At 49.0% G+C, this 12,873-nt stretch overlaps 4 protein-coding genes across 4 annotated transcripts; 2 read left to right on the top strand and 2 right to left on the bottom strand.

Moving 5' to 3' along the window:
- Nucleotides 1–412: 412 nt before the first annotated feature.
- On the top strand, nt 413–1,432 carry A1O9_06188 (uncharacterized protein; the record flags this gene model as incomplete). Its single annotated transcript, XM_013405398.1, has 1 exon — nt 413–1,432. One exon carries the CDS (start codon nt 413–415, stop codon nt 1,430–1,432), a length of 1,020 nt encoding a protein of 339 aa, XP_013260852.1.
- Nucleotides 1,433–2,295: 863 nt separating this feature from the next.
- On the top strand, nt 2,296–2,658 carry A1O9_06187 (uncharacterized protein; the record flags this gene model as incomplete). The annotated part of the gene is made up of 1 exon (XM_013405397.1): nt 2,296–2,658. One exon carries the CDS (start codon nt 2,296–2,298, stop codon nt 2,656–2,658), a length of 363 nt encoding a protein of 120 aa, XP_013260851.1.
- Nucleotides 2,659–8,026: 5,368 nt separating this feature from the next.
- Nucleotides 8,027–8,689, bottom strand: A1O9_06186 (RP/EB family microtubule-associated protein; the record flags this gene model as incomplete). Its single annotated transcript, XM_013405396.1, has 2 exons — nt 8,027–8,565; nt 8,623–8,689. The coding sequence occupies 2 exons, from the start codon at nt 8,687–8,689 to the stop codon at nt 8,027–8,029; spliced, it is 606 nt and encodes a 201-aa protein (XP_013260850.1).
- Nucleotides 8,690–9,570: 881 nt separating this feature from the next.
- On the bottom strand, nt 9,571–12,409 carry A1O9_06185 (dolichyl-phosphate-mannose-protein mannosyltransferase; the record flags this gene model as incomplete). Its single annotated transcript, XM_013405395.1, has 3 exons — nt 9,571–10,023; nt 10,076–12,113; nt 12,162–12,409. 3 exons carry the CDS (start codon nt 12,407–12,409, stop codon nt 9,571–9,573), a joined length of 2,739 nt encoding a protein of 912 aa, XP_013260849.1.
- Between the last annotated feature and the right edge of the window lie 464 nt (nt 12,410–12,873).

Here is a 12,873-nt window from a genome sequence, read left to right as displayed (position 1 = left end):
AGTGAACGACGGCGTCAAGATTTAATGTAGCAGACTGACCGTACGTAACCATGAAGACACGCAGGGGAAGTCCAGAAAAACATGATCATTGGTGGTGCTTTGCTTTGACATTTACTTAGACTGAACAGCCCTTGAAACAAACCTATCTCGATGTATGCTGATCCTGTTCCCTGGCTCGAATGGTGAAGTTGGTGGACGTGTCCATTGATGTACATGTGACTAGCACTTTAATGATAAGGGCTTGGCACTGTCTACGAGTGGTAGGTTAGCCGACATAGAAATTTTTGGCCGAGATTTACTTGACTTTTGATATTCCACGAGGACTCTGATCTGGTTCGCAACTTCTTGAACCATAGCCTCCTGCTAGGCCTTGCTTCATGGAAACCTGACCTCAGATCTTCTACCTCTCATCATGGCTCATTATAGCCCTGAACCACAAAGCGGAGATCGGTCCAGTCTCGACAGAAAGCGGCCACAACGAAGAGATCCTGCGAGTTCGTATCGCCCATCCCCATCAGATCGCTACCGACCAGACCGAACCAGACAGTCGGGAAGGGACCGACCAGCGGATCTAAACAGACTTCAACATCGCAACACCGATGCTTTCGGCAGTCAGCATCGTCCTCGGATGCAACAAGCCAGACAGCCCCCACCTTTCAAAAGACCTGGTGTCTCGAGGACTAAGCATGCCCGCACTACGAACCCCTCTACCCGTATTCATTCTCTCAAGAAGCTCCTCAATGGATCTAGCAGTCTTCCCATGACCATACGTCAGGAAAAAGAACGGGAGCTTGCTGCCTTGCTCCTGGATCAAGAGAAAGCCCGGATGGCTGAAGATGGTCGAAAGAACTTACAGAAATATCATTTTGTACGCTTCATAGAGCGGCAAAAATCAGAGCGTACTTTGAAGAGGCTAATTCGACGCCGGGACAACTCTGACGAACTAGACGACACTACTAGAAAGCAACTTGAAAAAGAGATACACGAAACAGAGGTGGACCTAAACTACACCAAGTACGCTCCGCTCGGAGAAAAGTACATCAGTCTGCTACCCAACGAAGAGAAACGTAGGGGCAATCTTTCTATGGCCTCAGATGATAGCTCTATGCTTAACTCGGAAGAGACAGACCACTTGATCAGTTTTGAGGATGACCAGAGCAACCTACTGAGGCTAGTTCCAGGTTCGAAACCTCCGATGTGGTATCGAATTGAAGAATGTATGCTTGAAGGCCAGTCGAAACTAGAAGCTTTGCGGGACGGCAAATTGAACGCTAGGCCCAAGTTGGACAAGGAGTTGACAGCTGTTGGCAGCAAAGACGAAGGAGCTTCACGACGTGTGCGAGATCCAATTTTGAGAGAGGAGGACATGATAGATCCGGCAGATCTAGACACTGACGAGAACATGAGCGACGGTGGCTTCTTCGAACGCTGAGCTCGCAGGCTTTCTAACGATGGCACGAATTCATGAACTGTGATACCCTCCATACCTAACATTCTTTTCTTTTTGGGGGGAGTAGCATCGACTGCACCAAAGGCGTCGATGCGATTTCCTTGCGATTCTCTTTTCCGAAACCATCATCCGCTTGCGATGTGACCGCTGTACTTGACTTGGCCTCGGGGGCTTTCCCTGTATTCCACTACGCATTATATATTGCCTCTATGCCAAGCACGGATAACTCCAGCCTCTGTGTAACGCTTTACAGTGTCGACTATCTCACTGCATGTTATCATCAAAGCTTCCGAGGTCAAATGGATCCTAGCCTACAATTAAAACTGTTTCAGGAGTGACAGATGAGACCACTACTTCGAATCATGGCGCAGTATTTCGATCAAGCCTGAACATCGATGCTAATCTGGCCTTGAAGGCTACATGCAGTGACGCATCCGAATATTCTAGATTGGGCTTCTGGCAAACTTGGTACAAACATGATGAAGCACACCATGCTATTACCGCACTGGCAGTTAAGACTACTGACTATGCAAGAGTGATAGGTCTTTTTCATGGCAGATTCACGTAGAGTACGACTGTTCGTGCCTAGCAGTTTCGGTAGCCTCGAACCAAGATGTGGTTTGCTTTCATCCACGCGAGAAACTTCTGTGTACATTGCACATCACCTTTGCACACCATCTTTTCCATAACCAAAGCCTTAGGAGTATCCGACGGCGCATTGCAAAGGTTGATATCGCCGCCACTGAGACCTTCTTTCGGATTTGCCTGCATGTCGACAATTCGATAACAACAAGCGATATGCCCTGCCTTTCGCCTTCTCTTCTTGTCACTTCAATACTGCGATGATGTCGGATCTCAAGGACGACAGTAAACGATCCCCCATCAAGCGAGCCTTTGGATGCCTTGTCCGCTCACCTAAGTCGTCAACCCCACACAATGGCACTGCCTGTACACAAGAAAATCTTGACGGTTCAGACACCAGAATGGAGAATGAATATTTCAGCGATTCCCAGTCGCGTGAGAATCTGAGCACCAACCCCGGTGATGCTGGGAAACATCTTTTGGAACGGTCTGAATGCACGAGGCAAAACCATGTTGCAGAGATCGAACGAAGAGTCTGGGGCCACAGTGAGATGAGGGATTGGGGTTACACAGTCGATGACCCTTTGCATGTGCGATCCTATGGGCATAAGGCTCTTGAAAAATGAACAATGACCCTCCAAGGCGCAACTGGCAGGATCTCTTTGAGCAGCTGTGCCTGGAGTTGGTGATAAGCGCGGCGATTGCCCCCTAACTATTGCTGACAACAATTCGACACCCTTTCGAGCTGCCAGATCACATCAGGTGTTACGGAACGACAGCCGAAAAAAGACTTATTCCATGAACAGAGCACGAAACCCATTCTTTATGTGTGAGGTACTCTTAGGAACATTCGAGAAGGCCCTACAGAAGCCAGCCTTGGAACAAATGAAACATTTGTTCCAGGTCGCTCGCGTTTATGTGTTGTCTATCTCGTGTAATTCCGTTCCTTGGAAGCGAACTTGATATTCAAAATTCAGTCAGACTGCCTGGAAGGAAATCCGCTTGGCTGCAGCTCTTAGTCCGACAGGACCCGAGCAGTATCTAGGAAGATGCTTGCTCTGCGCTGTTGCTTCGATTGTTCGTGAGACGTGACTTTCCCCTTTAAAGCTCCTCATCCAACGCCATGCAATTCCGCTACAGGATCTCCTGGGCAGTCCTGAGAGCGCCCACACTGGCCAAATGCACGTCTTCACTACCGGTATAACGTTCGGTGATAGCTTCTCCGTGTCCCTGTGAACAAAGTCAATATCAAGGGGTGGAAGCGAATGGTTATACTTCTCTCCATGAATAACCCCGTTGGTCGAGTCGTCACTCGGGTTGTAATGCAAAAGCAGTTGAAAGCGTGTTGGGCGCGTATGACAGCAGCGAAGTGCTATTCGTAGCTCCATGAATCTTTCTCGGAGCAAAGGATGTGAACCATTGTTAAGAGCCGAGCCCCAAAATATGAGCAGGAATTGATACATGTCCTCTCAAACCCATCACGAAGGGCGGATACACATACCTGGTTCTTCACAATAGACAATTTTATGTACACTGCCATACACTCTAGCAGGGGCGAATGCCACATAAACGTCCTGTCATTTGGCTGAGGACTCTCAATCAATCGATGAATATTTGTCCAACCATTTCAGAAGGCCACTGGGTTAGATGCTAAGAGTCGGATCAATTAGTTATTAATGGCACCTACTCTCCAATCGGACTCGATGATCCGCATGACAACCGAGCCTCTCGGCCCCCTGCATGCATAATCTTTCTTGTTTGCCCTGAGCCTATTATGTTAGCTCGTTCAAAGAAGACCAATTCTGCAAACCACGAAACAGAATTCCCAGGCTCTTGATGGGGTCCCTGTGATGTTGTTGCTCTGTCAATTTAGAACTCATCCATCTGAGTTCATTGATCCAATGGAAGGATCTCCCAAGCGTTCCCAAACTGTGACTTCTTGTAGCCTGAACCATTCACCAGGCTCGGAATCAATGACAATACGAGATTTGGGCGGTCCAGAACACATCGTGCGTGAACTGAAGGTGTCCGATTAGCGATCAATCCTTTAGAAAGAGCATAGCAAAATCTCAAACGCCGGAGTCTAGACCTTTGAGACAAGGGTATCGCGGGGGACTCTTAGACTCTCCAGACATGGCAATCAATTCCACATCAGAAAGTCCGACTTCTGGCTGATGGCAGGATCATAGTATCATCACTTAGATACTTGAACGCTTGTCACTGACCAAATACTCCGTGAAACGCCAGAAAATACCCATTCCTATGGCTGGCTCGCTGGTTGAGAACTATACGCTAGCAATGCAAGTCCTTCTCTGTAACCAGCTCGTTCACTTCGTCATACAAAAACATGAATCATGGGATTTTCAACCGAAAGGCAATCGCTCTTTCGCTTCACTCACCGCAAGTACGTAGTCCACAACACTTTTTCGGTGCCCGGTCCCTAGACTCTATTGTGTCACCAACTTCTACATACTCATGGAAGCATTAGGCCACAATGAACGACGTCAATGCATCAATGGGCCGCGCCAATGGTGGGTGTTTTCATAATTACATGAGGTATTCATCCCACTCCAAGCAATGAGTTTATGGATCTTTCTTTCTGTGCAGTATCCAGAACCTCTCTCCGCGTGGTTTTGCACCACTTCAGCTAGTTAAGCAGAACTCTCAAGTTTAATAATATCTGCAAGTTGGGGAAGAGAAGTTATTGGGCCCGTTTGCTGGAGCAGCTCACAAAGAGGTTAGAGCTTACCTTGGTAGTGAAGGGGAGTCGCAAATTTTCTGTTACTGACTCAACAAGTCCCTGAGAGTGTTGGAATATAGCTCGGCCGAGTCAACAAGGCTTCGCAGAACGAACTCCGTTTGAGAAAGTGATTTTGGTCAGCTGCAACACGCAATTACTATTGACGCTTGTTTCAAAAGAAGGCTCGTGTACCTCATGTCGAATAGCCCCATGGTCAGTACAAATTGACAGCTTTTCTACACTACTCATCTGTCGACTTGGGTTGATATTGTTCAGCAACGAAACCAAATCACGGGTATAGATGACTTGTACCTTCTGAGCGCTCCTCTGCAACTCATCACATAGTATCAGCCACAAAGTTAATGTACCTGGCTGACTAGACATAGCCATGGCTCATCAGGTTGCAAGCTTCTCTTCTGGCAGTCCAAATAGTTCTATCCGGCAACCATATAAGATGACATCTCTTGTATCGAAGCATACTCTTCAGACAGCTTACACGACTGAGTCTTTCAAAAACAAGTCATCAGGAGCATGTGAACGACCAAGCAACGCAAGTTATCTTGTTGAAGTCCTTTTCAAGAATATCAACAATTCAGGCAGTATGTCTGACCATATTATTGATCAGAGGAATGAATTTGAGGAGATCCCTACCAGAAATTGGGGATTGGAGGATGTTAGTGACTACCCTAATGCATGGGGCTACTTCTACGGTGGCCATTCCAGCACCCAGGCCCAAAGACACGCCCTTCGATTTGGCATTCCGATGTTTTTCGGTCTAGGTACCGGCGTCTTCGTCCGAGCCAACAGGTACTATCATGTTCCCAAAGCCTACAGAAAGGAACTCCCGGCCTCTGTCAAAGAAGTTCAGATAGGGGCTAAAAAGGTGAATGTGATCCAGGAGGGCTTGTTTCCTTTTCGAATGTGGAGTGTCACCGCTGGGCAATACTTTTCTCTGAACCTGAAATGCCTTGTGATTGAGGATTTTGAGCCCGACAAAGCGCCAAAATCAGCCGTCGACGTTTTTTTTGGCGCGGACTCGATCCTCCCTTTCCGCATCAACGATGGGCCTCGCGAATTCAGAGATGGGGCAATTGAAATCGATATCAACTTCCATTACGACGGCCTCGCCCAAGAATACCGTGACGTCGGGGCATGGACTCAGTCAACTCTACAGGAGCCGTGGCTGAGGCCCTTGATTTGGTCTGTGCCAGCAGCAGGGCTTGAGCACTTCAGGCGAGTCGAGGAAAAATGGCGGGCGCAACTCAAGTCCGGTGCCTTGTCAGTAACCGCTGCTGCAGCCTCGCCACCTTAAAGCTCACAGTTGCAGCCCACCAGCAAGCTTTAAGTACTTCCCAAGCCACAAGAGACTGAGAGGTCGATCTACCATTTCTCCGGAGACAGCTCTTTGTCAACGCAATGTTTTGCTATTTTGCCTTCCGTGGGTGGGCTTACTCTCCTGCTCGGCTATATATGAGAGGTCTAGGCACTGGGAACCTATGATAGGTATCTACGACGACTATGTTCAAGTCATTCTAGCTTTTGAGATCTCGGCAAGAGATCCAGCCTCCTTCGGGAAGCACTGGACCCGGTCGATCAGGCGAGTTCCGTGAGCTTCATAAAGTGGAGAGCATCAGATATTTGTTCGGGTATTAAATCCATTCGCTTACATTACAATTTCTTATCATATTCTTTCGTGCTCTTTCTCCATCCTCAGCTTTTGGCAAGCGACCGAGCTTTGAGAAGAAGAGCCAGATTGCGGATTCCTCACAGTAGGCCCCAGCAATGAAACAGCTCTGAAAAGTTTGTCCCAGCCAATTGAAGTAATAACAAAAGATTATTCAATGAGTCCCGCATTGAAAGCTAGAAAGCACAATGGGTTTTCCCGCCGCAGCATCTGCACAAGTTGAGAAAAAGAAAAAAAAGGGGTCAACAGCCTTGTGGGACTTGGCGAACCACACGGATTTGCTTCGACCTAGGCCTTTTCGCGCCCTAGACCTCTGCCGTGCAGGAAACCTACACTAGGTGCTATGTATAGTTCTGATGTACTATGACGATAGCAGGCATAATATCACAACGACCTTCGAATGCTGCAGAATGAAGGCATGCCAGGGGTGTCAGCCAGTCAGCATTCGCTACTTCTCGCGCGAGCTATGCACTTGGACTTTCACCTCGATCAACAAATTTTCGATCAACCCTGGAGCCAGCAATGCGTCGTCTAAGCTCAATACACAGACATAGCGAGGTCCGTCTTCAACTTTGTCAACTCCATCACCGTCTGCAGCCGTATTCCTTCTTCCCCAGCACGCTCGAGACCACCAGCAGCCTCACTCGCGCCCCCTTCTTCCACACGGAGACACTAGTCGACTGGGTATAAATACATCTTTGCGATGTGGCACAGGACAATGCCCCGAATATGTTCGAAAAATAAAAGGATTGGCGAAGATGTGGGGGAACAGGATATAACGTGGGGTCCGCCATGCTTCGCATGCAACAGTGTCACCTGTGACGGCAAGGTCACGTCTCCTACGAACAGTGATCTGGTGAGTATCAGCAAAGAGAAAACCCCCATTCTGAATTGTTGTTCCCTGTTTGCCTTCCGAATATGCTCAACGGTAGCCACGCTGGTGGGATCGGAGATACAATTTATCTAGGATGGTCCGATTCCTTCAATTGATCGGATTGCCCCCTGGCATTCTTGTTTCTTGAGAAAGAAATTGCCTCGCGGGGCATTTTACCCGGGCTTGTTGGCCTCGCGAGGATGTTAAATAACATACCGCAAGGCGATAGGCTGAGTTTTCGGATTCAGGCTCTCGATTTGTGCCGGTAGGAATTTGACGAGGCTGTCCTTGCGAGGCTACGCTAGTCCGAATCTCACAATACCGAATTTGATGAGCCTTTTCGAGAGTTGCGATGTCAATTTGCTCCTCCGGTGCCCTGTCTCTACATCGGCTTTATTATTGTGATTAATTACCAAAGAATAGAACAGAACCAATCGAATGGGTATCTTATTTTGTGCTTGTCTAACAATGGCGTAGTGCGCCGGCCCGAGAAAGGGGCCATCCATGACGCCGCGTTTTGTGTCGATTTTCCAGATCAACTGAGGTCATGAAGCAGATTCATGATTTCATTGAAGCGATACCCTTTCTCCGTTTCTCCCTGTTGGTATCATTAACCGCTGGAAACACATAAATTTTCCTGATCGCATCACGTGCCGTGGTAGAATAGATGTTTTTAGCGTTGCCATTGGGCCTTTCCTAGAATGTCTCTGGCTCCTCTCCAGTTCCATCCTGATCAGGAATTTCAAAACCTTCTTCTGTGCTGTACAAGATAGCCTGAATGTTTTTGACCAACCCATTTTCATCTGTCTCAATGGAAGGGTCCTGTTCGATGGCGGTCTGGAGCAGTAACTCGATATCCCGTAGCTTGGCGAAGTAGAAGTCTCGTTCCTTTTCGAGACCGGCGATAGCCTCCTTGAGCTGATCATTCTCTTGCTTCAATGCTGAGCTACTCGCACCGGAAGTGACGCCTCGAGCACCAGGTCGGCTGACCGGAGTAGGGGCCGTTCTCCGCGTTGTGCTCGCGCCAGTGCTTGTGCGAGCGCCGGCAGGGGGGGCAGCAGGGGCAGCAGCACCCACTGCTTTCCGTCGGGCTACAGCGTCATACTCATGTCCAGGGAAATATTGATCCCAGAATCTCTTTGACCACTGTAAGAATTCCAGGTTATCTTGCATTTTGCATTTGACGAGGGATTCAACTGGCACGGTTCGATCAATAGAATGCTTTGTGAAGCAGTCTGTAAAGAAAACGTTAGTTCGGTCTGCAGCTGCAAGTTAGGAGGAGTGAGGCGAACTTTGTAGTATCTTGAAATTCTGAATATAAGCATATTCTGTGTTTACATTGAACTTGACTCGGGCCATGGGGATATCAACTGAAAACGCGGGTTAGCCTAGTTGTCGTAGTTCGACGTGATGGAAGGCAGCCAAGTTTGCCAATTGGCAGGTCCTTACGGAAGATAGAGTCGAATAATTGGCACAAGGCCGCGCTTTCGAGCCGCCAGTCAGCATGCGACGCCCAAGAACAAGGACGATTCGAGAATCTTACCCTGTGCCACATTGTTCCACTTTGGTAACATTGAGTTGGAGCAGCCCGTTTAACCAAGAGAGCAGTTCTTGCCTGTATTGGGTACACGTTAGTCGTCAGGAGGGCGTCAAACCGGAACACTCTCGAGGCCATGGATTATCCATACCTGGATTCGCCCATCGTAGAGGCTGTTGGATGGACAGGAGAGAAGGCGATGGAATAAATCTGCGAGGGAAGATGTTTCGGTGTGGGATAAGGTGCTGCAACCAGTACAAAAGTAGGATGTCAAGAGCAGGCCGAAAGAAGTAGTGGAAAGAGTTTAAAGGTTGGCTGTGGGTATTGCAGGAGTCTGGATGAGAAAAGTCCAAAGGCGCAGGCAGTGGAGGTGGAGGGGTTGAGATGGGAAGTTGTTTAGGGCAGGCACGGGGGCGACGGCGAGACAGCAATGGGCTGCAGGGATGGACTGTGTTTACTCGTACAAACTTTATGGCGGACAGGAGCGACCAAGTGGCGCTTTCCTTCTAACTTGTTTGGACATTCTTGGCCCGGGCTCGTCTTCTTCAAGAGTCAAAATGATTGCCACGTGACACGCGTCGGCTTGTCCATTTGGATGCTGGAGGTGCTATGAGTAGTACACAGGTACCTAGGGTGTAACTAGAAGTAGTAATACAACATTCTTTCTCTATTCATTTCATTCCTCTCCAATTCTTCATCAGGTCTACTTCGTTGCCTCGCTGGCATCACTTGCTGGCTTTGCCTTGCCATCATCTTCTTTCTTTACTGACCCTCCAGCATTGACATCCGCAGGTTGGCTCCGACCCTTCTCCTCAGGCACTCCCTTTGTATCGGGGTTTTGTCCTTGGACGTCAGGATGATCGGGTGCCACCCCGGATGCGTTGACTTCGTTGCCAAACTCATCCACCATTCGAGTCCGTGTTTCGTACTTAGTCTGGAAGCTGGCCTTGCCCTCTGCTAAGAGCTCCGAAACTTGTGCTTCGTCTAGCAGATTTCCATCCTGATCACGGTACTCCACATGCTCTTCTTGCGCAATGACTTGTGGTTCGCCAGCCAACTGTGATACTGCAGCGTCTCCTTTGCGCTCAGAATCTACCTTGGGTCCCGGTACTGTAGGAGTAGCGTCCGGCGCCGACGGAAGACTGTATTTGGCATACTACTCTTGTCAGCACACACGGGATTCACCTGCTCGGATCGATCGAACTTACATCAGTATGGAATGTGTTGCAGTCAAAATCCCAGGTATCAAATAATTTGACCGCTTTGCATTTATCCTGAGTCCACTGATTTCCATAAATCAATGGGGCGTAAATCGTAAAGACTCCAATAGCAAATGCGACAAACAGAACTGCCGCCGCACGACCAATTTCAGGATATTTCTTGAGGCCTAGGGACGCGATGCGGTTGAACAAGAAATCATAGATCTGGCACATGGCGATAATGGCAAAGTATAGTGCTGGAAAGTAGTGGTGAAGGAACAACTGACGGGCCATAAGATAGAAAGGGAAGTAGTGGAACGCCCAGGCGAGGACAGTTTGCCCAATCTCGTAGTCAAATCGCTTGAAGTTGACATTGGAGTAGTCATCGCAACTTCGTTGCCATCGCAACACAGCGATGGCTTTAAAGACGACGTAGGCTACGATAGCCACAGTCGACGGCCACCAGATAGCTGGGTTCCCAAGAAGGTAGATTTGACGATGGTCCTTGCCCCAGAAGTTGATACCACGGCGGAGAATTGGCCAAGAACCCGGTCGAGAGTCCCAGGCATGGGATTCAACCAATCCTGCATTTGTTCTCCACATGACCTTTTGAAGCTCCAGAAACTTGCCCAAGAACCCAGGGTTCTTGTAGTTGACCTTTTCCGCCGTTTCATCGAACATGGGATGGTAATTTTGTTCCACATACCATACACTGTTGGGGAGAGTGCCGCCTTTGGCGCATGTCACCTCCTGTTGCTCGAAGCCCCAGTCCGGGAGCTTGACTTTGTGCGAGAAAAGCACACAGCCGCTCATGACATGAACCAACTTGAACTTGGTCTGGATGGTGCGGAGTCGTGTCTTTGCCTCCTCTCCATCCGACATGGATTTGACAATTTCCACCCGGAAGAAGTCGTTCGCATCACCTTCAAACCCTTCATAACCATAAGCAGTAATCTCGTTCTGCCATTCAGCTTCAGTAACGGGAGGTCGGACATCGTGAGAATGGATTCGGCGGTGGGTCATAATGTGGTAGAGCCTGACGACATCTCCATCCTGGATGAATTCGATCGTCTGATTGCTCCAAGCACGGGGGCCAGCAATGGTGACATTATCGGCAGTGACGGGTTGTGTCTGGTTCTCGAGGAGGAAGACATTGTTCTCGTCCTTGTGAGGATAGAGGGTGACTTGCTGCTGTTTGCTTCCAGTAGGGTACATATGTGGGTGAGAGTGGAGATAGCCTCCCTGAGTGTTGTGGTGTCGAATGGACACTTCGCTTCCGAAGGCGACGTCTGCGGGGGTATCTGCCATTCCCTTGTTGTTCAGAGTCGCTTGGAATTCAGAAGACATGAATCCATCTCCGTCTCCAGGATTGACCAAGCACAGGAAATGGATGCCAAACATACCCACGTAGAACGCGATGGGAATGACGATCAAACAGAAGATCCGGGCGAACAAATGCTTGAACCATTTTCTTGGGCTAACGTTGACCGTGTCGCCCAGTAAGACCCACAGTTGCAAGACTGTCAAACTTCCGACCCATGCGATGGTGAAGAGGCCAACCCATTTCATGCTGACAGTAGCGCCCAGGCCTAAACCAGTTGCAACTAGCCAAAACCACCAGCTGGCATCAAAAGCCCGGCTAGGTCCAAGTTCGTGCTGGTTGGTAAACGCAGTCCACGCCAATCCAGTGAATGCGGTACAGATGATCAGGGGAGAGTCGAGCAGAATCAAACGGGATTGTGTGATGAAGCCGTTCTCAAAGATGAGAAGGGCAGCACCCAAGCCCGCAGACCAGGTCCGGCACCCGGAGGCTTTGAGGGTGAGGAAGATGGTAGGAATGGTCAAGACACCAAGGATGGCAGGTAATAGTCGCATTGAGACATAGGGAACCTTGGGCTCGATATAATCCTTTCCAATGTCTTTGAAGTCGAAACTTCCATCAAAACCAGCGGCCCAGCCTGCGAGGGTAATGAGAAGCTTGGCAAGAGGTGGATGAACATCCATGAAGAATTTGCCCTTGATATATTTGGTCGCAAAACCACCGAAGCTGGGATAGAATTAGCGATGTATGATCAGACGCACCACAGAGACGTACTGGACTTCGTCAAAGACAACACTGGTGGGCTGGTAGATGCGGAATAGGCGCACAACAGCACCGACCAAGGTCAAAAGGACCATGATCTGGTAGTCTGAGACAGGTAACAGAAAGATATCATTGTCTGTGACGCCTTCAGAAGCATAACTCTTTCGTTTGGGCTGTTTGGCCGGGAGTTGGGTTCGGGGCACATTTTGTGGAGGTGCAGGCGAGACACCTTTCTGCTTTCTAGGCAGGGTGTCGGCCATGTTGGACAAACCAGTATCGGGAGGACAAAGTTGCCAATGGAGCCCGGTGGTAGTTAGAGGAAAAAAGGTAGGTTGAATGAAAGACAAGAAGGTAGTTTGGGTTAGAGAGGTTATGTAATTAATTGGAAGAAATCATCAAAGGCAGGTCATACGACCATCGTCAAGGATCGAAGAGAACAAGCAGAGAAGGACAAGGCACAACGAAGGGGCTGAAGTGTAAAGAGAAAAAAGTGTAGGCCCTGAGGCTGTGAAGGGGAAGCAGAAATCAGGAGTTGACGGGATTGAAGGACACGGTTGACTTGAGTGACGGCCAACTGCGACTGCGCTCGTAGCGGCATCTGCAATTGTTCTCTCCGCATGCACATGTATGTAAAGCCAGGCTCTCCTATTATTATCCCTCTAGCTCTAAAGAGAAAGGTTGTCACGTGTGGGTCGCAATATCACGTGATAAATGCACGGCACCA

The sequence above is a fragment of the Exophiala aquamarina genome (assembly GCF_000709125.1).
Source record: "Exophiala aquamarina CBS 119918 chromosome Unknown aczIA-supercont1.4, whole genome shotgun sequence".
Classification (NCBI taxonomy): domain Eukaryota; kingdom Fungi; phylum Ascomycota; class Eurotiomycetes; order Chaetothyriales; family Herpotrichiellaceae; genus Exophiala; species Exophiala aquamarina.
Note: the sequence above shows the minus strand (reverse complement) of the source record. Positions and strands in the feature narration are given on the sequence as shown.